The following is a 25,285-nucleotide window of genomic DNA, read 5'->3' as shown; positions in this document are numbered from 1 at the left end:
TGTATCTGTGTTGTCCAGTATGGTTTTGCCACTAGTCAAGCTGAGCACTAGGCACACACTGAGCACCGAAAATGTGGCTACTGCAACTAAGGAAGTTAATTCTACAATTTATTTTTAACAATTTAAATGTATTTATTTATTTATAAGGTGGTAAGGCTGACTTTATTTAAAGAGGGCCATGGAGACAGGGACCACTGCAACAGGGTCTTGCAGCGGGGGAGAGAGAACAGACTCGACTCCCCATTAATTTAAATAGCCACATGGATCTAGTGGCTACAGTACGAATCATCCAGTTCTAAAAGGTAATGGGAATAATTTCCCGGACCTTGGGGTTGAAAAGTATTTCTTATACAGGACAGAAAAACCAGTAACCCTAAGAAAAATACTGATCAACTGTATTATACTAATAATCTCTATTTATAAAAATATACTATTCAAAAAAATGAGAAGGCAAGTCACAGAATGAAAAATACTTCTAAAAAAATGCGTGTGTTTTTTTTTTTAAAAAATGGGGTCTCGCTCTATTGCCTAGCCTGGTCTCGACTTCCTGGGCTCAAGTGATCCGCCCAACTCAGCCTCCAAAAGTGCTAGGATTACAGTGAGCCACTGCCCCTGGCTCCTCCAACAAATGTAACTGAAAAAGAGTTCATCTGCAAAAAGTGTGAAGAAAGTCTACAAATCAGTAAGAAAAATGACACACAACACAGTAGAAAATTGTAAGAGATTTCGACAGTCACTTCCAAAAGACAATATCCAAATAGCCAATATAAAAAGCAGCTCTGGCCAGGAGTGCCTGTTACCCAACACTTTGGGAGGCCAAGACAGAGGATTGCTTGAGGCCAGGAGTTCAAGATCAGCAACACAGTGAGACCATCTCTACCAAAAAAAGAGAAAAAAAAAATTAGTCAAAGTATGGCAGTGCATGCTTGTACTCTCAGCTACTGGGGAGGCTGAAGTGGGAAGGACTACTTGAGTCCAGCAGTTTGAGGCTGCCGTGAGCTGTAAGCGTACCACTGCACACTCCAACCTGGGCAACACGGAAACACCCTGTCTCAAAACAACACAACAACAACTCCATCTCAATGTGAATCACGAAAGTAAGCATAAGGTCGGATGTGGTGTCTCACACCTGTGATCCCAGCACTTTGGGAGGCCGAAGCGGGCAGATCACCTGAGGTGAGGAGTTCGAGACCAGCCTGGCTAACAGAGTGAAACTCTGTCTCTACTAAAAATACAAAAATTTAGCTGGGCATGGTAGTGCATGCCTGTAATCCCAGCTACTAGGGAGGCTGAGTCAGGAGAATCGCTTGATGGCAGGAGGAGGTTGCAGTGAGCGAAGACTGCACCAACTGCATTCCAGCCTGGGTGACAAAGTAAAAAGACTTCGTCTCAAAAAAAGAAACAGTAAATACAAACTTAATTCACACCCACAAAGTGTTAAATTTTAAAAGACCGATAATACAACACAAAGCACCAGCAAAGATGTAGAACAGCCATAAAATTTATATACTGTTCACAAGAATAAAATTAGCAGAACTTTTTACTGTGATGTCTGCTAACAGTGAATGCCTATCCTACGGCACAATAATTCTACTCATGACTGTACAGCAAAAAACATGAGTAAGAATGTTCACAGCAGCATTATTCATAATGGATAAACTGTGGATTCCATTTATTCAAAGTTCTAAAACTACAGGCCAAAATAATTGTAAGAAGACAGGCTCATAAAGGAGAGGAAGGGAAAAGAGAAGGGTTTGTGGAAGCGTGGGAAGTTCTATTTCTTGACCTAAATAAATGTTTGCTATGTAATAATCTGCTAGTGTTTTATGTACTATTCAGTGTATATTTAAATAAAGATTTAAAACTATATACCACACATATGTTGCAGCCCCTATGGAAAACAATGTGGAGATTGCTCAAAAAAGCTAAAAATAGAACTACCATATAATCCAGCAATCCCACTTCCAGATTTTATCCCAGAGAACTGAAAAATGGGACCTCAGAGAGGTGTCTGTACAGCCACGCCCATTACAGCTTTATTCTCAAGAGCCAAAAGGTGGAAGTAACCCAATCAATGGTTCCAACAGTCTCTTCATCTCCCTAACTGGGAGGCAGTATTTCAACCTGAGAAAACACTGACAATACATAAAACTAAACATTACAAAGTGATATGTACAACATGAGTCTCCTTCTGTAAAACAAAACAAAAATCCCTGAGAAAACCACACACACACACACACACATACATACATTCCCCCCACCCACTAAGAAATAAAACTAAGCAATATTTCCTCTTAAATGAACAAAAAATTAAAAATGTGATAATGACCACTGTTTTAGTGACAAAAAGACAAAGTCACATACTACTGGTAGAAGTATAAGCTATTCCCACAAGCCACAAGTTTACTGAACCTTGTCACCTAAGTTATAAGATGGAACATGTTCTTCCCAACTATTCAAGTAACCCTTTCTACTCAGTGGTTCCAACAGTCTCTTCATCTCCCTGACTGGGAGGCAATATTTCAACCTGAGAAAACATGGACAGTACATAAAACTAAACATTACAAAGTGATATGTACAACATGAGTCTCATTCTGTAAAACAAAACAAAAATCCCTGAGAAAACCACACACACACACACACACACACACACACACACACACACACACACACACAGACTGGTGTTCATTCTTCATTCCTGTTATGGGATGATTTTGATTTTATTCTTTGTGGAAAATGATACACATTTTTCATATTTTCTACAATAAACATACTAAGAATAGTCAAGAGTTAAAGGCAACTTCTGAAAAAATTTCACTTAACATTTTGCAACAGCTACTTCTAAATGTAAGTAACTCCACTGTGCTTTTACAGGCTTGGGACCAGAAGTGTTTCAGATTTCACATTTTCTTCCATATTTTAGAATATTTACATATACATGATATTATCTTAGGGAGGGGACCCAAGTCTAAATATGAAATTCAGTTGTTTTGTATACACCTTATACATTATAGCCTGAAGGTAATTTTATACAGCATTTTAATTAATTCTGTGCATGAAACAAAGTTTTGACTGTGACCCATCACATGAGGCCAGGGGAATTTTCCACTCGTGGTATCACGTCAGCACTCAGTAAGTCTCCAATTTTGGAATACTTTGGATTTGGGGTTAGGAATGTTCAACCTGTCCTAACTTTCTCCTTCCTTAAATGAAACTCTGCAAAAATGTAGGACATATTTACTTTGCTCCATGAAAAAAATTTAAAAATTTAAGAAAATATTAAATGTATTTTACTTTGATCTCATATAACAGAAAATAAATGAATATTTTTAAGCCTCCAAATAGAACCCTACTAAAACTTACTGTTTATTAATGTTCATCTTCTATGTAGTGTAAGCAGTCATTTGTTTTATATTTTACAGCAGTATAAAAGTATTTTAAAAGAGTCAGTGTTTTGTGAAATGGCCATTCAGGGATAGTGGCAGAAATGGTACAAAACAAAATTAAATGATAGCTGATAACTACTCTCAACACATTCAGAAAATATGGGGAACTTTCTAGAATAAAGCAAAACACAAGTCATTCGATGAAATAAATGGAAAAGAAATCTCAAAACTTTCTCTAAACTAATGATAGTCATGGAGCACTTCAAGATTTTGCAAGGCCTTATTATAAATTATATTCAGTAAGCTAATACTCATTCACTGAGTGCCTATTATGTATTATATACTAAGTGCAATTTGGAAGCATATCAGTCACAATATCCTATCAAAAAAACAATATAGTGGGAGAGAGATCTGAATGAAGGATACCTGGTTGAATCAAATCAACAGCATTATTATTTGTCTATAAGACAGTCAAATAAAATTTAAAGGAAATGCATAAAATACAACTAATATAACGTTTTAAAACCTAAAGTTGTTAATGTGCTTTCACTCAGATTATCAAACTAGCTAGAATGTCTGTTTCAGACTATGCTACAGATTAAGTGATAAAGTTACATAGGAGGAATGCTTATTCTACCTTTTACACATTACTGAAAGGAATGGAAAAAAAACCCTCCATGCACATGCGCGTGGACACACACACACCCCCCACACAAAAACTGCCTTGCTCAGATGCTGGTGCTCTTCCCAGTTCTATCAGCAACCAAGGAATGGAGGCAGATCTCAAGGCTCTCCAACCTTGTTTCTCTCAAAATGGAATTTCAATGTAACTTGGAACCTTAAGGAGTTGATTTCTCTCTGACAGAAGATTCAGATGAACCCCAAATGGTATTAGATGTAACAACAACAACAACAAAGTCTTTTTACTACTTGTGTCTCTTTCCTTTTGAAGTTCATAAAATATAACAATCCCCTGGATCCTGTTTTCTTCATGCGTTAAATACAATTTATTCTCTCAGTGCAGGATAGTTTTGGGAACTTAATGCAAAAGCAAGTAAAGTTCAAATATTAATTTCTCTTTCAGACAAGGATCAAGCCCAATCAGTGCAAATTCTATCATTTAGAAACAACATGATGCAGGTAAATGCATGACACCCTGGCATTTGAGGCGCCTGATTTCAGACTCTTTTCTGTGCCTCAAATGGGAGAAATAACAAGTAAGATTGCACCAGATGGTCTTCAATGTCCTTTCCACTGGTTAACATTCTAATAAGAAAGGCCTTCCTACCCCCGATAAATTGACTACAGATGAAGTTCACTAGAAAATTCCCCTTTGCAAAGGCACAAGTCAAATCCTTGATAACTAGATACTAAGAAACCTGCAACAACCTCTACTCGGATCAAGTATTTACTTTGAACAGGTATAGAGACATATTTGAGAAAGAACCCAATTTCAATACATTTCAAAACTTATCTACACAACTCAACTGTAAGAAGGGACAAATAAAGTAGAAAGACTAGTAGAGTTCACTATCCTTGAATAACACTTTGAAAAGCTAAAACACAGTGAAGTCTAGACACAACTCTGCAGAGACTGATCTAATGAGCATTTTAAATCCGTGTGAAAAAATTTAATAATGTAATAACCAGCTGGGTGCAGTGGCTCAAGCCTATAATTCCAGCACTTTGGGAGGTCAAGGTGGGCAGATAATTTTAGGCCAGAAGTTTGAGACCAGTCCGGTCAACATGGCAAAACCCTGCCTCTACTAAAAACACAAAAATTAACCAGGCATGGTGGTGCACATCTGTAATCCCAGCTACTCGGGAGGCTGAGGCATAAGGATGACTTGAACCCGGGTGACGGAGGTTGCAGTGAGCTGAGATCGTGCCACTGCACTCCAGACAGGGTGACAGAGCGAGACTCTCTAAAAATAAAATACTACTACTACTACTACTACTACTACTACTACTACCACCACCACCACCACCACCACCACCACCACCACCACCAGTACCAACAATAACCTGGCTGGCAATCTGAGAACGGGTGGGGAAGGTGGAAGAGAAGAAAATCACTTCATCACATGATTTAGGGTAATAAAGTCTAACTAAATAATAAATTTAAAAGGGAACAAAAGAATGTTTAAATAACCTGTGGGCAGAAAAACAAAAAGTAAAATAAAATTTAAAGGCAGCCAATCAAAAAAGCTGAAAAACATAATGCCTGAGAACAACAACTGACGCCCTCTCTCACAACATGTGGCCCATCCAAATCCAATAAATACACCACTAGAAAAAGAGGGCATAGAACAAGATGCTTTAATTATTGGGAGTATTAAAGGGTAAAGTAAAACCCAAATCCAATGAAATAATGTATTTTCAATCACCAAGTTGCTACTTTTATTTCTTTAGAAAGAGGGAAAAACACAGTAACCGCAAAGGGGCAGTCTCTCACCTCCCGACCCTGAAAAAAGAAGCAGAAATAAACAATCTAGGAATCTAACAACAGAGATGAGATCAAATAAACAACTATGTCATGTCATGTCATTACACAGATGATGATACAGAAAATTTAATGACATGAAAAGGTATTCACTATACAGTATGTGAGAAAAAAATCATACAACCCTAAATTTATAATCAGATATTTAGAAAGATACGCCTTTGGTATATATCAAAAGTTCTTATTTTTGTTTGGCGGAGTTATACATGCATTCTTTGCCACTTATTCATATTTACTAATTTATCTACATTGAGCATAATGAATTTATAATTAAGAGGGAAAAATTATTACTAAGAATACAATGAAATGTTTTATATGGGTGAGGCGGGGAGAGCAGGGGAAGAAGGAGGAAAGGTAAATAAATTCCAAATTTATTAATTAATTTAATAATTAATTCCAAAATCACTGGCCATTATTAATTTCATAGATTTGGAGTTGTTTTTGGTGGAGAATTTCTTTTTTTTTTTTTTGAGACGGAGTCTAGCTCTGTCGCTCAGGCTGGAGTGCAGTGGCCGGATCTCTGCTCACTGCAAGCTCCGCCTCCCGGGTTCACGCCATTCTCCTGCCTCAGCCTCCCGAGCAGCTGGGACTACAGGCGCCCGCCACCTCGCCCGGCTTATTTTTTTGTATTTTTAGTAGAGACGGGGTTTCACCGTGTTAGCCAGGATGGTCTCGATCTCCTGACCTCGTGATCCGCCCGTCTCGGCCTCCCAAAGTGCTGGGATTACAGGCTTGAGACACCGCGCCCGGCCTTGGTGGAGAATTTCTTGGGGACAGGTTGAGCATACCTAATCTGAAAATCTGAAACCCAAAATGCTCCACAATTCGAAACTTTTTACTGTCAACATGACACCATAAGTGGAAAATTTCACACCTGGCCTCATGTGATGGGTCACAGTCCAAACTGTTTCATGCACAAATTATTTAAAATGTTGTATAATTACCTGCAGGTCATGTGTATAAGGTGTATATGAAACAAATGAATTTTGTGTTCAGGACTTGGTTCCCACCCCAAATATATCTCATTATGTACATGCGCAAATTCCAAAATCCAAAAACATCTGAAATTTGAAACACTTCTGGTTCCAAGCATTTCAGATAAGGGATACTCAACCTGTACAAGAAACACGGTTAATTCGGATTTCTGCTCAACGGGTAAAATTAGGTACCCACTGAGCAGGTATTTTAAATATTTAAAATACATGACATTTTGCTTTTGGAAAATGTAATACCCTAAGGAGCCCCAAAAGATTAACAGGTAGCTGACAAGAATCTGATGGCAGTCTGGACAGAAATCTGGACACTAAAATTAGGCTGAACAAGAAGAGATGGCTGGGCAAATGCATGAATTTGCCCAGGACTAGAACCAAGGACTAGAACCAAGGACTAGAACCAAGGCTGTTCTTCAACTCTCAGTCCATTTCCCCCTCTAATGCCTATGACAGAAAACAGATCACTCATTAATAGCTCATGTTAAAAAGTCTAAAGATCACGTACTTTCCTCATTAGGTATAAAGTAATGAGACTGATTTTCCTGGGTGATTTTTAACAATTAGGCTCATTATACCAAACAGGACTAAAGATTTTTTCATTTTAAAATCAATAGCCAGCACTGTGAATACTCATCTCAATTTATACAAAATTAGCTTTTACCCACTTACCTAGCAGGGTGATCTTGGAAATGTTATGTATCCTCTCTAAGTCTCATTTTATTTATAAATTTGTAATATATCAGGATATAGTAAACATACAAACATCTTTGTTATTTTGCTGTGACAATTAAGTAAGATTGAGGGATTTTGGCAGAGGGCCTAGCACATAAACTGCTGCTACTATATCCAGGTCAGAGTGCGCAAAGCCATGAGGTGGAAATCAGGATATGTGGCTTCTGCAGTACGGGATCACTTCCCTACCAACTGTATGACTTTGGATGGGTAATCTGGTACCTGGGCCCCCAGCTGGCAAAAGGAAACTGCACTGCCAGGGGTTATAACTTGGGGGCTCATGGACACAAGGGTCCAACAACAGAACCCAGGGATGTTGTAAGCCTGGATGGGGGTGGGGGATGGGGGAGGGCAGAGAATGTACACATTTATTTTCACTAACTTCCAGTTAAATTTCAGCATTTCTTTTGATTATGGGCACAGGTAACAAACTGCATACAGTATTAGCAATTCATGTGACTTCTGTCACACACAAATGACATTTTAATATCATAATCCAGCTGTTATCCGCTTAAAACATACATTACTCAATTATGAATATTTTGGTAAATTATTTCAACCTTTATGATCTCAAATATTTTATGTAATTAAAACATTCTGGCAGGGCACGGTGGCTCATGCCTGTAATCCCAGCACTTTGGGAGGCTGAGGTGGGTGGATCATGAGGTCAGGAGATCGACACCATCCTGGACAACATGGTGAAAACCCATCTCTACTAAAAATACAAAAATTAGCCAGGTGTGGTGGTGTGCACCTGTAGTCCCAGCTACTTAGGGGGCTGAAGCAGGAGAACTGCTTGAACCCTGGCGGCGGAGGTTGCAGTGAGCTGAGATCGCACCACTGCACTCCAGCCTGGGCGACAGAGCAAGGCTCCATCTCAAAAACGAAACAAAACAAAACAAAACACATTCTGAGAAGTCTACAGGATTTGCCAGGCTATCAAAGGAATTCGTGGGACAACAACAACAAAAAAAGTTAAGAATCCCTAGAAAGCCCTATAAATTTTAGCTCTTACATTCTATGAATGCACCATATACATACACATTCTTGAGGAGCAGGATAGAAATCTGCATTTTATTTATTTTTATTATTTTTTGAGACAGAATCTCACTCTGTCTCCCAGGCTGGAGTGCAAAGGCACCATCTCGGCTCACTGCAACCTCTGCCTCCCGGGTTCAAGTGATCGTCATACTTCAGTCACGCAGCTGGGATTACAGGCATGTATCACCAGGCTCAGATAATTTTTGTATTTTTATTAGACACAGGGTTTCACCATGTTGGCCAGCCTGCCCTCAAGTGATCTACCCGCCTCAGCCTCCCAAAGTGTTGGGATTACAGGCATCAGCCGTGGCCCCCAACCCAGAAATCTGCATTTTAAATACATGCAAACATTTTGAACCCTATATAATTTAGAAAGAGAATACTATCATATTAACAATACTTTCCATTCTTTTGTGAAAAGCATGCTTTTTAAGGTTTCTTCTGTATCCTGTTAAGGAGTTTTGGGAATACCACATTAAGAATAAAAAAAGCCGGAGGGTTTGAAATCCAAGAAATTTAGCAGCAGCCCTAGAAAACAAAAATCAAAGGCCCCATACCAATCTAGAAAGATTGTAAGAAGTGGAAAGAGGTACAACCTCCCTCCTCACCTTACGCCTTAGCTGTCCCTTTAACCGAGCACCCATGCCCCCACACTACCTTACAAGGTACATCACAAAGTCTCAGAGAAACTGAAGGTCTGAACAACCCAAACTCAGTAGGAAACCAGCTACTTTGACAACTGCTAATCACTTGATTTGAGCACCCATGGAAACAACAAAAGTCCCTAAAGCCTAGAGAACATCATTATCCACTTTAATAGCTGTTCGGACTTCCCCTCAAAACCCTGTATTAATATTTTCATTAACAAAAAGAATATACCCTATCATTCACTTTGCTGTCGAAAGCTATTAGAAGCTGTAAAAATAATATGGGTCACTTATAGCAGGTCATGCTATAAAGAACACTGGATTTGTTATCAGAATTTTAGACTCTTACTGACCACATGATAGCTGTGATTACATCAGGAAAATCACTTTACTTTTGTGCCTCAAGTTCTTTAGGTGCCCTGATTCTACAACAGAGATTCTGTGTAGCAGAATACCTATACAAATATATTAGTTATAAAAAATGCTATTAAATGAAGCTAAAAATATTCAACAATTATCAGTCTGAAATATACTCAAACCAAATGAAGAGCCTCTGAATGACTACTCAGTTTCTTCATGTTATGATTGGGGAATAAATGGACAGGCAGCAAGAGGACACAGATACCCGCCTGGATCACAGTAAGAAGACTAGCTACTTCTGAAGGGTAAAATAAATGAAGCAGACACGAGGGTTTACAGATGTCAAAGTCTGACGTACCAAGTTCTCTGCTGCTGTTATATGATCTTTTCTTCTTCCAAGTAAAGACAATAAAAACGAGTGGGTGGAGATATTTTGATCCCCAGTAAAGTCAAGTTTAAGAAGAAACCCTGCCACTATGTAAGAGAATAAAGCTACAACAGATCAAATGCCAGTGTGTTCTGCAAACAAGGCTAGCACCATTATCAGAGTGTAAGAAACATTAGGCGCCAGTGTACTCTGGAATGAACATATAATAGTTGGATTGAAAATCAGAGACCCAAATCCTAATCTGATTTTTGCTACTAAATGAAGTAATATAACTTTGTTAAATAATTTTTTTCTGAGATTTTATCTACAAATTAGGAAAAGACTATTTTTCACTTTTCAAACTGTAACACTATCTTATAGATACATAGATGTGAATTCATAAAATCTCATCCAATTACATTAGGTATTGAAAATAAAGATGCCTCTAAGTGTAAAGTATACATATTTATGACCAGTGACATAGATCCTGAAGACAACACTGTATTAGAAGCTCTAATGTAAGACAGGGCTTTAAAATGTAGAAAATTAGATAGGCAAAACACACCAAATTCATAGTCAAGATCAGGTTTCAGGAGTGAAAAGTCAATCACCACCATCAATCTTACTCTATCACTTAAAAACATACCGATATTTACACCACTAAGTAATTCTCAAAAGACATGTTACTGAGTTTTTACAAAATTCTCCGTTTTGAATTCTTAAATATGGTTAAGAAGAATGACACACGAAATGGAGGTCCTGTTTTTTCCTACCAATGGCCCTTCTCAAAAAGTTAATTCTGCTCATTTCTCCTTACAAGAATATGTATTTAAAATACTAGCACTTTAGAATCTTCAGTGGGATTTCAGAAAAGAATCATGGGAAATGATTATCTTTAAAATAATTTTGTCTTATTTTCTAATACAAGTAAAATGAGCAATTTCAGTTAACTATATGTTAGACCTTTAATTCCAAATTAATATATTACTAACAGCCTTTAGGAAAATACTAAATACTAATACTCTGACTACATTACCAAACCCATATTAAAGCAAACATTTCCCTCAATTAAAAAAATTTTCAGCCATTTTTTCCCACACTTGATTTTGACTTGAACAACGACCACAGGAGATGAAAATGACTTCATTCTCAGGTAAAATACTTCCAAATTAGCTTTTAGTTGACAAACTTGTATTTGTGACAATGATACAATGCCCTCATTAAAAATGAAGACTTTCTGAAAGCCTCAGAATGTTATGCCTAGGGCAAAATCAATTTTTACAAGTTTTTCTCAAATACTTTTCTTTAAAATAAAAGTAAAGTGTGGAGAGTCATTAACTTTCAGGAAAAAATATATTCAAGGGCGGAGAACACCTATGGGAAGGTCTGTGCTAAACTCCAGATAAAAACATTCACATTTTGGTTATCCAGCATGAAAAACAGCAAAGAACACTGAAAAACGACATGTCAAAAGTTCTGGGTACTGCTTGTTAGTTCTGCCACTAAGTAATAAAGTAATCTATTTATATCTTGGCTTTCCCGTTAGTAAATAAAGGGAAATTATAATGAAATTCTAATGTAAGCTTCCATGTCAACTCTAAGTATGTCAAGATTCTTATGGTCAAGTTTTTGGCTACTTAAAAACAGAAAACTGATTTAGCCCCCCCTTCCCACGAGACCATTCTTTGTCAAGCAAAGCTTGAGTCTTATTTTCATATTTTCTGCCAACCAAAAAAATAATAATAATAATAATAAAAGACATATTTAGTGTTTGTGCATCTTCTAATCAGACACTATTAACCATTTCTTTTAAAATTAAATTACCTACCTCACTGGGGTGTTGTGAGGATTAATTCATTAGTGTTTGTAAAGCACTTTGAGATCCTCAGGTCAAAGGCGCTATAGAAGTGCAAAGTAGTAGTATTATTACTAGATTCTTTGCTTATTTAAGGAATTTTACAATCCTTTAAAACCTAACTCTGTGTTATGATTTAGACATGTATTTGTAAAACCCTGCAATTTATCCACATTACTTTTAAACTTTTAAAATATATTATAAATAGGGGCAGAATGTTTCAAAACAACTGATTTTAATGGTTAAACTCTGATCTACAAATGGAAGGAGAGAATGAATAAGAAAAAACCAAGTGTGACAAATTTTGTTTAGCACAAAATTTTTAGTGAGAAATCTGGTCAATTAAATTTAGAAGTGTGCCTAAGTTGTAAGAAAAACAAAACAAAAGCCCACTTTAATTACAGATTCTGCAATTTTCTTTCTTCAAAAAGATAGCACTGCATTTTTAAGTTACTTTACATGCATGTACATGCAACTGTCATTTAAACCTTTACATTTAAATCATTGTAACAGTATTAGTATGAACTGACATCAAAAAAATTGAGCTGCTTTTTCTTTAAACTAGCCTCTCACCCCTCAATTGTACAAAGTAAACCAAGCATTGAGAAGAAGTCAAAGCAACTTTGCTTTACGGAGTTTTAAAGGAAAAATTATAATGAAGGGCCAAGACTTCAAAATCGTTAAAATCTTGGATTATTCCATCACTTTCCACCCCCTTCTCTAATCAAGTATTTTTACAATTAGTGTTATGTTTTTAAACCAAAACAACATACGCTCATGTACACACATGCACACATACAAAGCTAAGAGAACCAGAGCTGTCTATATATTGGACATTGTATTCAATAAACACACACTTCTTTAAAAATTCCAACATCCTCTGATGAGATTCTCCAGTGCAACCCAAGCTCTAGTCCCACGATCAAACCGAAATTTAGACAATAAACTTTAAACACTTACCTCCTGCTCTTGTTGAAAGATGACAACTCTACCACCTTTATCTCCTGTTGCTAGTAATTCTCCAGAATGATTAAATTCTACTGTAGAAATTATATCTGCTGTATAATTGAGACAAAACAAAAAAGATATTAGTTTTTTTTCCTGACTCACTAGTTTCAGAACTTAGCATGTTTTCCAAACATTCCAAGTCTATGAAGTGTATCTTTGAAGTACATCAACCACCCATCAGAAATAACATGAATCTAAAGTTCTTTCATATTTTGATCCACTAAAAAAATTCTCCTCAGAATAAACCAGTATGAAACTATTTTAGCAGAGAATACAACAAATAATAGCTTATTAATATTTCACTAAATTTGTGAATGCAAAGAAATCAACAATTTGTGAAACATTCTGATAGCACCCTTAAACATCATCCTGCTAATTTTCTTAAATACATTTGATAAGCTTGTTTATGCAAATGCAAATAATCATCTATAATAAAGGCACATATTACTAACAAGGGGAAGGAATTTTAAATGTATAAATACTTTCAGATGGAATTTTAAGTCATAAATTCAAAATCGTGGCTTCAAACAATTGTTTGCAAATGGATCCCGCTTTTTGATAGCAGAAATGCTTCGTGCTATGTGCCTGCAATGTGCACGGCTCCTCCAGCTCCACCACACTACAGGGCCACTAGGATCAGGCATGTCACATGGATTCTACCAACTCGGTGCTGACTTTACAGTCACAATCAAATAAAACTGTCAGGTTTTTTTTCTTGCTTTTTCACACTAGAGCCCTTTTCCTAAGGAAAAAAAGTCTAAATTACAGAAATGGGCATAAGATAAAGCAAAAACACGGTACAATTCATCACTGTGTTATTAACAAGTTCTTCACTATAAAGCTTTAAGCTAAATTAGAAAAGCCCCTATCATATACATTTAAAATAAGTCAGTTTTATAAGAGAACAGCCATCCTTTGGTCTACAGTAGCTTACTGTTAAGAATTTAAGAATCTGACGATATATATACTTAAAAATTTTAAATGTACTGACATGTATTTTACCAATAACCTATCCAAGCACTGCATTTCATAATTTTCTTTAGCAATTTTTTAAAGTTCAGATTTTGAAAAGGTTTCTTTGCTTCCTCCATTGTTTAGGTCCAAGGCATTTAATCTTTTTTAACTCTTTCAGAATCTACCAAAAGTTACAAATGCTCTCCCACGAAATTGCACATATTTAAGTGCTCATAAAAATGTGCATATTATCTCAGACTGTTTGGACAATACCTCACCACCAGGTTAAAAAACCCCTGGCTACATCACAGTGGTTACCAAGAAAGAATAAACTTAATATGTTCACTGCTTACCTAACGCACAAGGCGTAAAACTGAATATACCAGGCTAGTAAGTAAAGCAAACACCAGCAAGTACTGAGAAGTCGTTTGATTAGGAGTTCTGTACTGTACTACTGACTTCTACAGCAAATAAAGGATTAAAAATATACAAAGTCCCTGCACTTAAAGCACATTAGAGTACAACTTGGGGAGATAAGTAGGAGCAAACAGTAGCAGACAAAAAATACTGAATCAAATTTTATTTGAGTGTTAGGCTTTAAAATCAAAGAATACAAACATACAGAGTCAAGATTATCTTTAAATTCAAATCCCTCACACAGACACTCTGAAGACACAAATTCTTTCCCGTAAGTACAGCTCAGACAATTTTCCCTACAGCATTGATAATTTGCTGTTTTTTAGGCTAACCATCAAATGAACTAGTTAATTTGAATATAAAACCATGCTGTACCAAAAATACCTATCTTTGATCTCTAGAATATGCTCTCAGCTTGGTGAAAATGCTCACATCTGAAACCAATACCAGACTCATTCTCCTGTTCAACTCAGTGGAATAATGGGCCGAGTTGCCCATTACTTATTTTATTTCTTTCCCAGGTCCAAGGTGTTGCATCCACTTAACCACAACTCCTGGTCAGGTTGATGAGCTGTTACAACTATCACTTAGTAAGGGAGATGTCAATGACCATGGCATGACTAGCCTGAAGCAGTAAAGTTAGATGGGTAGGTTTGGTGCAGGATTTAAAAATAAAAAATAAAAAAGGCCTGTTTACCAGGCTGGAGTGCAGTGGCACAATCAAGTCGAACTCCTGGGCTCAAGTGATCCGCCCACCTCAGTCTCTTGAATAGCTGGTACTACAGGTCTGCACCACCATGCCTGGCTAATTTTAAAAAATTTTTTGTAGAGACAGGGTCTTGCTATGTTGCTCAGGGTAGTCTCAGTTTATGGCTTCCAGTGATCCTCCCACCTCAGCCTTCCAAACTGTGGGAAGTTTGTAAGAGCCACCATACCTAGCTGGGCTCAATTTCTACTAAGGAAGAAACCTTAATATTCCTTAAGTGAACTGAATACAGAAAACCTAGAGATGATTAAGTCAGTAAGGACAGCATTACAGTAAAACTACTGAGATTTCAGACTGAGGGGTGGGGTGGGAAGGCACATCCCATGCCAATTTATTAATTTTTTTAGATGGGGTTTTGCTTTGTTGCCCTGGCTGGAATGCAGTGGTTCAATCATACCTCACTGCAGCCTTGACCTCCCGGGTTCAAGCAATCTTCCCATATCAGCTCCCCAAGTAGCTGGGACTACAGGTGTGGACCACCATGCCAGTCTAATTTTTTTAATTTTTTATAGACAGGGTGTTGCCACGTTGCCCAGGCTGGTTTTGAACTCTTGGCGTCAAGAGATCCTCCTGCCTTGACCTCCCAAAGTGCTGGGATTACAATGAACCACAAAACACAACACCCGGCCCTTATCTATTTTATTATAAGACAGAACAAGAATCAAGTAATAAAGCAGTAGGTACAATATTCCAAACTGAAGACGGGACTCACACAACCAGTTATAATGTAATCACTGAACATGCGAATGGAAGAGAAAGGTGAAGGGTATATGGGGAGAAGAAAAAGACTTGATTGCAAGATGCAACAGAAACAAGACATTTGCTCCAATAATGTATCACTTCTAATGGCAGGAACAATTATTTTATGATGACATTTTTAGCGTAAAGTGATGTGGTATGTGTTTAGCAGTGAACTAGTTTTGTAGCAAGGGTAAAGAATTTTAAGAGGGGCCCTTGTGTAAGGGTGAGGAATCCTAGAAACAACTGGCCCAAACAGCAAGTGGCTGGACATCAGGAAAGGGACAAGAACCAAAGATTCACACAATAAAAGTCAACTCACTATAAAATCCTTGAGGGAAATAAATACTGGATGAATGGATTACCAATTTTTAGATTTTCTTAAGACACTGGTGTTTGTTACTATTTATCTTGCCAAAAGCCAATAAACAGAAAGTTTTAGAAACAGCCAACCAAGTCACTTTTTATCTGAACAGTGTAATTTTATTTCGGGGAGGGGTAGATGGACAGATTCATGGTCTCCTTGCTGAGATTTTTATACTGCATATATTTAATGTGACCATAATTCTGGTAGGAAAAGTATTTTCCTGGTTTGTAAAACAGAATTTAAATATATCACCACATCATGGTGTTCCTTCCTCCTTTCTCCCTTAAACAAGAGAGAAGAAAAGAAAGATCATATATACAGTTACTCACTAAATCTCTAAGTTTATGGATGATGCTTTGAAAGGTTTTTAAGTTGTGAAATGCCAATGTCTCACAGTCTCACTGGGAATATGACATATAAAAATGATGAAATAAGAAGGGAGAATGCATTCAAATTCCACTCATAGACCAAGAAAAACATCCAGGAATGAGTTACAGGGAGCACTCTGAAGCAGCTTTGTACCATATGTGCCACTGCATACTGGCGTGCCAAGAATGAGGTACGGTCTTGCCTGGTGCTGCAGAGCACCCAGATCTGTAAGCCCTAGTTATAAGCACCCTCCACTGTGTATCCCAGTGTGCCACACAAACATCACTGCTTTTTAGGAATGCCATGATATGCAAAAAGTGAGGAAGCACAATCCTGCAAACAGGGGTACCATTTCACGCTATACCCAAACAGGGCTGGCTAAATACTGGTATCCAGGTTTTAGAAAATAATCTACTCTTAGAAAATATTCTTCTCATGTTCTGATACCCATATGTAGCTAGTGGCTACCAGACTGGACAGCACAAGTCTAAAACATTACAGAGTGGATACTGCCTTTTTTTTTTTTTTGAGATGGGAGTCTCGCTCTGCTGCCTAGGCTGGAGTGCAGTGGCCTGATCTCGGCTCACTGCAATCTCTACCTCCCGAGTTCATGCCATTCTCCTGCCTCAGCCTCCTGAGTAGCTGGGACTACAGGCACCCGCCACCATGCCCGGCTAATTTTTTTGTATTTTTAGTAGAGACGGGGTTTCACAGTGTTCGCCAGGTTGGTCTCCATCTCCTGACCTCGTGATCACCTGCCTCGGCCTCCCAAAGTACTAGGATTACAGGCGTGAGCCACCGCGCCCAGCTGGATAGTGACTTTTATTGCAACCCCAAGAATGCTGGAACTAGGAGAATTCTGCACCTTTAAACAATGCACCCTATCATGTTTTTTAAGAGCAAAAACTGACATCACTGTCAGAGCTACCATACTGAATTTGTACATGGCTTAGTATATAGTACCTCAGTTGGGTTATATTCTCACAAACCACCACCACGAAAATGCCAAAGAACAAACCACTTCTTTAAAAGGAAAAGAATCTGTCCTATGACCAATTACAATGTTATTTTACAATGAAAAATGCCTGTATTAATCTTACAAAAGAAATTCTGATAGTTAATAAAAAGAAGGACCTTTCAGAATATTAGTCCACTGCCCTACTATGCATTAAGTCAACCCAGCAATTTTAGACACACATTGATTTCCAAATTGCGCAACATAAAGGCAGTATTTAAAAGGCATAAGAATATTTTTTGTAAAAAAAAAAAAAAAAGTACTGTAATGTTCTTAAATTTTATTTATACACTACTAATGCAAACCAAGGGATTGGTAATTATACAGCATGAAATTCTGACTTTTTCCACCTCCTCTTTCTAAACTGTCAGCAACCAGGCAGGTTTCACTCTCAGAAGGTGAAATAATTGCTTTCTTTTGTGAGTGGAAGAGCAATTGGTAGTGGGAATGACAACAGTGTCATTGGTCGGTTTTCACTTCATAAGGCCGTTTCCTTATTGTCACCTCTCTTCTGTTTCTTATGTACTATAATAAACAGAACAGAACACATACAGCCAAAGGTTAAAAAATGTAACTCTCAGGATAAAAATTAGCAAGGGGAAATTCAAATAGTATATATAAATGGATGTAATTAATAATTACTATCCATTAAATGACTAAATTATTAGTAGCCTTGGCACTCTCTAAATACCTCAGCTCTTGTGTTGTGAGGTACTTTATGGAGCCTCTCTTTGATTTCATAATTCCGCTTGAGGACTATGTCTCAAGTGATTTGAAAGAAATTAATCAAAGTTAGTGCAAAGAGGGTTACAACTGTATTACCTATACATTTTTTAAATACAGCTGAAGGTATTTGAAATACTCTAGTTAAGAAATACATTGTACCAAAGCTGCCAAATGAAAACAGCAACAAAAACACACAAAAAAGACAAAGAAATACAAAAGTAACCTCTAGTCACAGGTTGGAAAACTATGGTCCACCACCTGTTTTTGTAAACAACGCTTTATTGGAACTCAGCCATGCCCATAAGTTGAATAGACGGCACAGACTGAAAATATTTACTATCTGGCCCTTTGCAGAAAATGTTTGCCAAACTCTGCTTTATATTAACTGGATACCGGCATTAAAATAACACAAAGTCATATCAAACTAATGCCAAAGCATACACAGAGGTTACAACCAAAATGTGCCAAACACTGTACTAAGTGTGCATTTATTCTCTTAATCCTTATAACATCACTGTAATATGCGTATCATTTTTGAACGTATAGAAGAACAAATTAGAGTGATTAACCTGCCTAAGAAAAATCACACAGTGATCAACTGTCAGACTCAGGGTTCAAATTTAGCACCATAGGGATAAGGTGGCAGCACAGAATTCTATAAATCTCTGGATGATGAATAAAAGGGATAATGTGTAAGTATTCAGTTTATTGCCTCTTTTTCATTGTCAAAATGTCTGTGTCAAGTAAAATATTTAGAGCCAAACAACATCAACTTTATACTACTTATTAATGACCACATTACAGTTACTGCTTGTCCCTATAACCAAACTTTTAAATATTTATTCAGCACCTGCTACATTCAAGGCACTGGGTGATACACATTCTAAATTCCACCCCCTAATGTGGCTAAGAGAAAACATTGTAACCCCTACAGATGAAGCATTAACCAATAAAGGATTGAGTAAATGTTTAAGAAAACCAAAGAGTATCCTAAGGCAAAATAAACAATTACAGCATGAATTACAAGACATAAAGACCAAGTCAATATGTAAATGCCTGTTTTTAAAAAAAACAAAAATAAAGGAGGGGAGGAAACAACTGAGAGGAATTGCTTAAGTATTTTTTTCTTTTTTCAAAAGATACTTTGATATCCATTTGTACCTTTTTTTTTTTTTTTTTTTTTTTTTTTTGAGACAGTCTTGTTCTGTCACCCAGGCTGGAATGCAGTGGCAGGATCTCAGCTTACTGCAATCTCTGCCTCCCGGGTTGAAACAATTCTCCCTGCCTCAGTCTCTTGAGTAGTTGGGATTATAGATGTGCACCACCACACCCAGCTAATTTTTTTGTATTTTCAGTAGAGACAGGGTTTCACAATGTTGGCCAGCTTGCTCTTGAACTCCTGGCCTCAAGTGATCCTCCCGCCTCAGCCTTCCAAAGTATTGGGACTACAGGCATGAGCCACTGCGTCTGACCTGTTTAAGTATTTTTAACCATCTGATTTATAGATTTACAGATTCCCGAAAGTGCCATTTGAAACAGCTGATCTAGGCTCCATTCCTTAAAATGCTGACAAACCCTATTCTGTTATTTCCCTCAATATGATTAGGCTTTACAGTGAAACAGTAACAATTTAAAAGGTTAAAACTCATAAAACACTCTAAACATTGCTGTAGCAAATAAAGAACACTGAAAATCCAGAAATATCTGTTTCATGCAAAACAAAATAGCATAAATCTTAAGATAACCATGAGGTTCGCGAAAATTCTATAACCACTATCTCTTAAAATTCTGTATTCCAAAAACAGTCACAAAGTGCTGCATTTGTGTAAAGAGCAAGTATCTGCAAACAAACGGGCTGCCAATGTAGTATTCTAATAAGAAATTAAATGTTCATACCTGGAAGAAAATGCTCTTATCAAGTTGGCTATAATGTATCTTATCTTTCCACAAATAACATCTGACTTCCCATAAAGCTCTACGAGGTAATCAGTCTCCTCTACTTTTTGTTATATTTCAGTAAAAAGACAAAAATTAACAAAGAACACTAAGACTATACGAACAAAGGTACTCAGAAAAAGTACCCAATAAAAAAGTGTAATTTTTACTACTACTACTTTCAAGAGGTTAAAGACAAAAATCAAAATTAAAAATCTGGTAACTGGTCTTGTTTCTGGCCACGAAGGAGTTAAGATAACCTGAATTTATTGTCCTGCTGTGAAAGACTAGAAAACTGAAAAGAGTATATGAAACTGGTTATCAGACAACGGACAATGATGATGTGTGGGGTGGAGAACTGTTAACTCTTAGAAAAGGAAAAGAAAGTGACCCCTGTATAGCTCTTGCTTACTGACTGGAAGGACCAAGACAGCACGGTGAGAGTTATGAGGAATCCAGAGGCCAGAAAGTTAAAGCAGCTAAAAGGTAAAGGCAGAGTACCCCAAAAAAGGCATCTACAGGCAGCTCACTTAGAATCTTTGGCTGAATACTGATCTGGCCATCTATGAAGTGACATACGAGGGCTCTGAAAAATTAGGGTCCCCACCAGCCATAGAAGAGAAATCCCCACCAGCAGGTAGAGTTCTCAGGAGTGTCACACCTTACTAATCAGGTTAAATCAGCACTAAAGACTAAACTTGTCCTAACAACATTTAAAAACAAACATTTGATCCTTGGAAAGGATCAAATCTATCCCAAGTATCTTAACTATGTGCTAGAACAAAATCCAACACTCTACAATGTAAATTCACACTGTCTGGTTTCCAAACTGAAATTACCAGGAATATAAACAAGCAGGAAAATACAACCCATAATCAGAAGAAAAACCAATGGAAACAGAGACAGAAGTGACAAAAATGAAAGAATTAAGCTCCTAGCAGACACGGACCAAAAACAGCTTTTGTAAATATGCTCCGTATGATCAAGAATAAATCATCGGCCAGGCACGGTGGCTCACGCCAGCAGTCCCAGCATTGAGGTGAGTGGATCACTTGAAGTCAAGAGTTTGAGACCAGCAGCCTGGCCAACGTGGTGAAACCCTGTCTCTACTAAAAAAAAAAAAAAAAAAAAAAAAAAAATTAGCCAGACGCAGTAGTGTGCTCCTGTAGTCCCAGCTACTCAGGAGGCTGAGGTGGGAGGATTGCCTGAACGTGGGAGGGTCGCTTGAACCCGGGAGGAGGAAGTTGCAGTAAGCCAAGATTGTGCCACTGCACTCCAGCCTGGGCGACAGAACCAGACTATGTCTCAAAAATCAACATGATGAGAAATAAAAAACGAAAGACAAAAATGTGACTAAAAATAAAAAACATTATTTGAAGTGAAAGATACATTGGCTAGGACTAACAGATTAAATACTGTAGTGGAAAGTATCAAGAAGTTGAAGAACTACCCTATAATCAAAACAAAATAAAGCAAAGAGAGGGAGAAAAAGTAACCAGGACCTAACTTGTGGGATAACATCAAGTGTTCTAACGGAACTATCACTGCAGTCCTGGGAAGGGGCAGGGTGGGACTATTTGAAAACATGATGACTAAATGTAAATACTCAAGACATGATGACACTGTATGCAGAGTACTCAACACGAAGGGTTCAGTGATAAATGTAGACTTACTCAGTTATATAGTACCCACAACTCAAAATCCATTAGCAGCACTGCAGTAGTGATGTGATTTTGCAAAATTTGAAGAATTCTTTTAAAAAATCCCAAAACTTCAAAGTATAACTTTCCCTTGATTTACATAGTAACCCTTGGTACAAAAAGTTGTGGCCTCTATCCCCCGAAAAAAACCAAGCTTTTTTCCAGCATCATGAATATTTGGCAGTATATTCTAAGCTATGCAGACCATGGAACAATTTTTCTTGTTCAAAACTGTCCTGCAAACTGCCTAATAGCTAGCATACTTGGCCCATGTCTAATAGATACAGATGATGTCCCTAGTGTCTGGTCCAATTATTTAAAAAAGAATTAAACTGGAAAAGGGGTTTTATATTATGTAGGTAGGTAGATAAAAGGTATGGTGAAAATGTAACAGTCATAAATTTTTATCCCCAGCGCCCAACGCAGATTTTAACTTTACAATTTCAGGGTTACTAGGAATAAGGAGCTGATAAAAATGTAGTAGAAGACAGGATAGGAACAGGGATGGGAGCTGGGAGGGAGAAGGGATAAACACCTAAAAAATACAACCGACAAATACACACACAGGAAAATTATACCAAATTAAAAGTATATACTTCTTCTAAAAAGGTATGCAATTAAATACATACACTGAGTCACAGAGAAACTCTAAGAAATCAAATTATAAACACCATACTGTCTAACCACAATAAAATAGCTAAAGATTAACAGCCAATGATTAAATCAACTACTTAGTAACCTTAAAATTAATACTGCAATAAAGGTACTTTAAAAACTTTTATAGGAATCTAAATATGTAAATATTTAAGATAGCATTACGTTCATAAAAAATGATACGATGATCACTATAAACTAACCAACTCACAAAAAATAAAGTGTAAGAAACCCTGAAATCCCACCACTGGAAGAGTCATTTAGCAGACTCATGCAAATTGCAAATTATGCATCAGATGTGTTTATATACAATATGATTTTTAAAGATCACTTGTAGTAATGAGATTATCGTAACGTAGGTTTTTAATTAAAATTAACTTCATTTTTTAATCTCACAAACTACTTTGTAGAAAAAGGACAATCATCACTCTTAGCCCCACGTCTGAGGGAACCACTATTATTTTGGTAAATATTCCTCTGCTGTCCGGCCATGTGCGCTTGCACATGCCTAGTACAAAAAAAAAAACAGATCTCTAAGAACACAGTCCACGATGTATCACCGAGTTTTTAAAAAGTTACAAAGCACGTTTGATCCCGTTTGTATAAATTAAATAAAACAATCAAGGAATTACGGAATAGTTACCAGAACTCGGAAAGAGAAACCAGGTAACAGATATGTGATAGCCATATGCATAAAAGTAACCATGGAAACTTTGATAATAGATGGATTTCTACAAAGTGGAAAAATGATATGCCACTACACACCATTGCAATGATTAAGATTTTTTAGAAAGAGGCAATACTTAGTGCAGGTATTGGGCAATTACTTTCACATATTTCTGCTGGGAATGCAACTCTTACATATTAATATTACCACAAAATCACTTCTCTGTTATTCTCTAGTTCATACTAAGTTTTTAGAATTGAACTCTCTCAGTGAGTTCTATAAAGAAGTATAAATATATTGAGAACAAAAGGACTAAATACAACAAAGGGTTAAACCCATAACTAACTCCTTGACATACATGGTTATGACTAAAATGTCTATCCTGCAATAATAGATGAATCATTTGGTAAACCGAGGCTCTAAAAAAGTTAAGAAACTGTATATGTCAGCTTACTCAGAAGTTTTAACATATGCCTGCATCTTGCATTTCCTAATATTAATCTTCTGGTACTCACTGGTTTTGTTCAGATGAAGGGGAGGAGTAGGTGAGAACACAGCTGGTACTACAGATCACCTTTACCTCTGTTCAATTCAAGGGTCTACTGTCAAAACATTCCAGCCCAAAACAGCACAGAAATCAGGTTCTCATCTTGATCTGGTTTGTTCCAATGGTTAGAATATACTATTTTGTTAGGTTACATGACCCATCTTCATGATCTTCTCAGCTGTATTTCTACACAGTAAATGAACTTTACAATTGGTCCCCCATAGCTAATTAGAATATGATTAACCCAAATTTCTTTTCAAAGGTACCAATTTCTTCCCAATACAAGAAAACATTTTACTGGATAATACATCTATAAAATGATAGTTTCTTGCTGAAAGGTAGCTTAGCTTTAGGTACAATCATTTCCCTACAGACCACTATGACGCTCTTTTATCACCGCTGGCCTCTAGAGGGAGCTTGAAGTTCTTGCTATTTTCCCCAAAGGGCAGGATACTCCTCCCAGCAATGTGTGATATTCAGGATTTAAGAACGTTTCACGGTAACGCCCTGAAGAGCAAGTGCGCTTTGTCCTTTAGGAATCCCTTCCTCCTTAAAAGTGAATAAGGCTTGACCTACTCATCTGTTCCTGACTGAACAGGTTCCAACCATTCCTTCCTCTCCCTTCAATACTCTTCAAACGCTCTCTCCCCACTTGGGATTAATTAACTTATTTATTTCTGTAACCTGAGGCTGAAGGGCAGGGAGGCAGTAGACACGGAGTAGCAAATGCTCCCTCTCGCTTATTATGTGAGTGCAGCAGGCAGGTGAGCTTCTACTTTCCTCACGTCACGGCACACCCTCGATTTCATGTTTACGTAACACACTCTAAAGAGAAGACGGAGCTGCTCTTGTCTGCCCAGGCACTCTAGTCACCTAAGACCCCACTCAGGCACCAGCTAACAAGGGCTGAGGGATCTTGGCACACCTGTAACACATTCTCAGGGTCGACAAGGTAACTTCCAAAGACGTGTACTGGAACCAGTTTCCCTTCTTTGTAACTTTTTCCTGGATAATCTGATATCCTGTTTGCATAAAATGAAGGGAACCATATCCTACTGCAACCAAGAACAGAAAGATAAACAGTTGCTAATACATTTAGTCTAGAATTGTAGTTTTTTAAACAGACAATAAGCCTTGGTATATAACTGTTATATATGTTAGAAAGAAGAGCTCTAAATTGAGCATTCTGGACTTCAAATTAGTTATCACCTTCAACAGATGTTCCCCAACTGGCTAATTAACTTCACAAAAGCAAACCACCTCATTCAGTGGTCTTATTAAGTATAATGTAAATAGTTTCTCAAGGAGATTATACAAACATGTAGTACAACATGAAACTCTTGCATCTATGTATGCCTGATTAAGGTATTTTTATAATTATAATGGGTATCTGGCTATTAGTATCTCCCTAAAATCGTTACAAAGTATGATTATTATGGCCATGCTATAAGAATCAGAAAGCACTTCACTGTCCATCTGTCTTGGTAGAGTCACATCCAATACAGTTTATTTCCTACTAGAACTGTTCCAGTGCACCCA

General features: G+C 37.2%; 1 protein-coding gene across 3 annotated transcripts in view; it reads right to left on the bottom strand.

Annotated features, from left to right (window-relative positions):
* The window catches only part of PPP2R2A (protein phosphatase 2 regulatory subunit Balpha), an 80,963-nt gene that overhangs the window by 19,000 nt on the left and 36,678 nt on the right, over nt 1–25,285 (bottom strand). The window contains exon 3 of one of the 3 annotated variants that reach the window (XM_007961971.3): nt 12,844–12,941. In XM_007961971.3, coding sequence (XP_007960162.1) covers nt 12,844–12,941 — 98 coding nt within the window. Of the gene's footprint in view, nt 1–11,856; nt 11,930–12,843; nt 12,942–25,285 lie in introns of those variants that run through there. The other 2 variants (XM_073018003.1, XM_073018004.1) reach the window with 2 other exon arrangements.

This window comes from Chlorocebus sabaeus, chromosome 8 (assembly GCF_047675955.1).
Source record: "Chlorocebus sabaeus isolate Y175 chromosome 8, mChlSab1.0.hap1, whole genome shotgun sequence".
In the NCBI taxonomy this organism is placed as follows: Eukaryota; Metazoa; Chordata; class Mammalia; order Primates; family Cercopithecidae; genus Chlorocebus; species Chlorocebus sabaeus.
The sequence above is the reverse complement of the archived record's forward strand: the minus strand, read 5'-3'. Positions and strand labels throughout refer to the sequence as shown.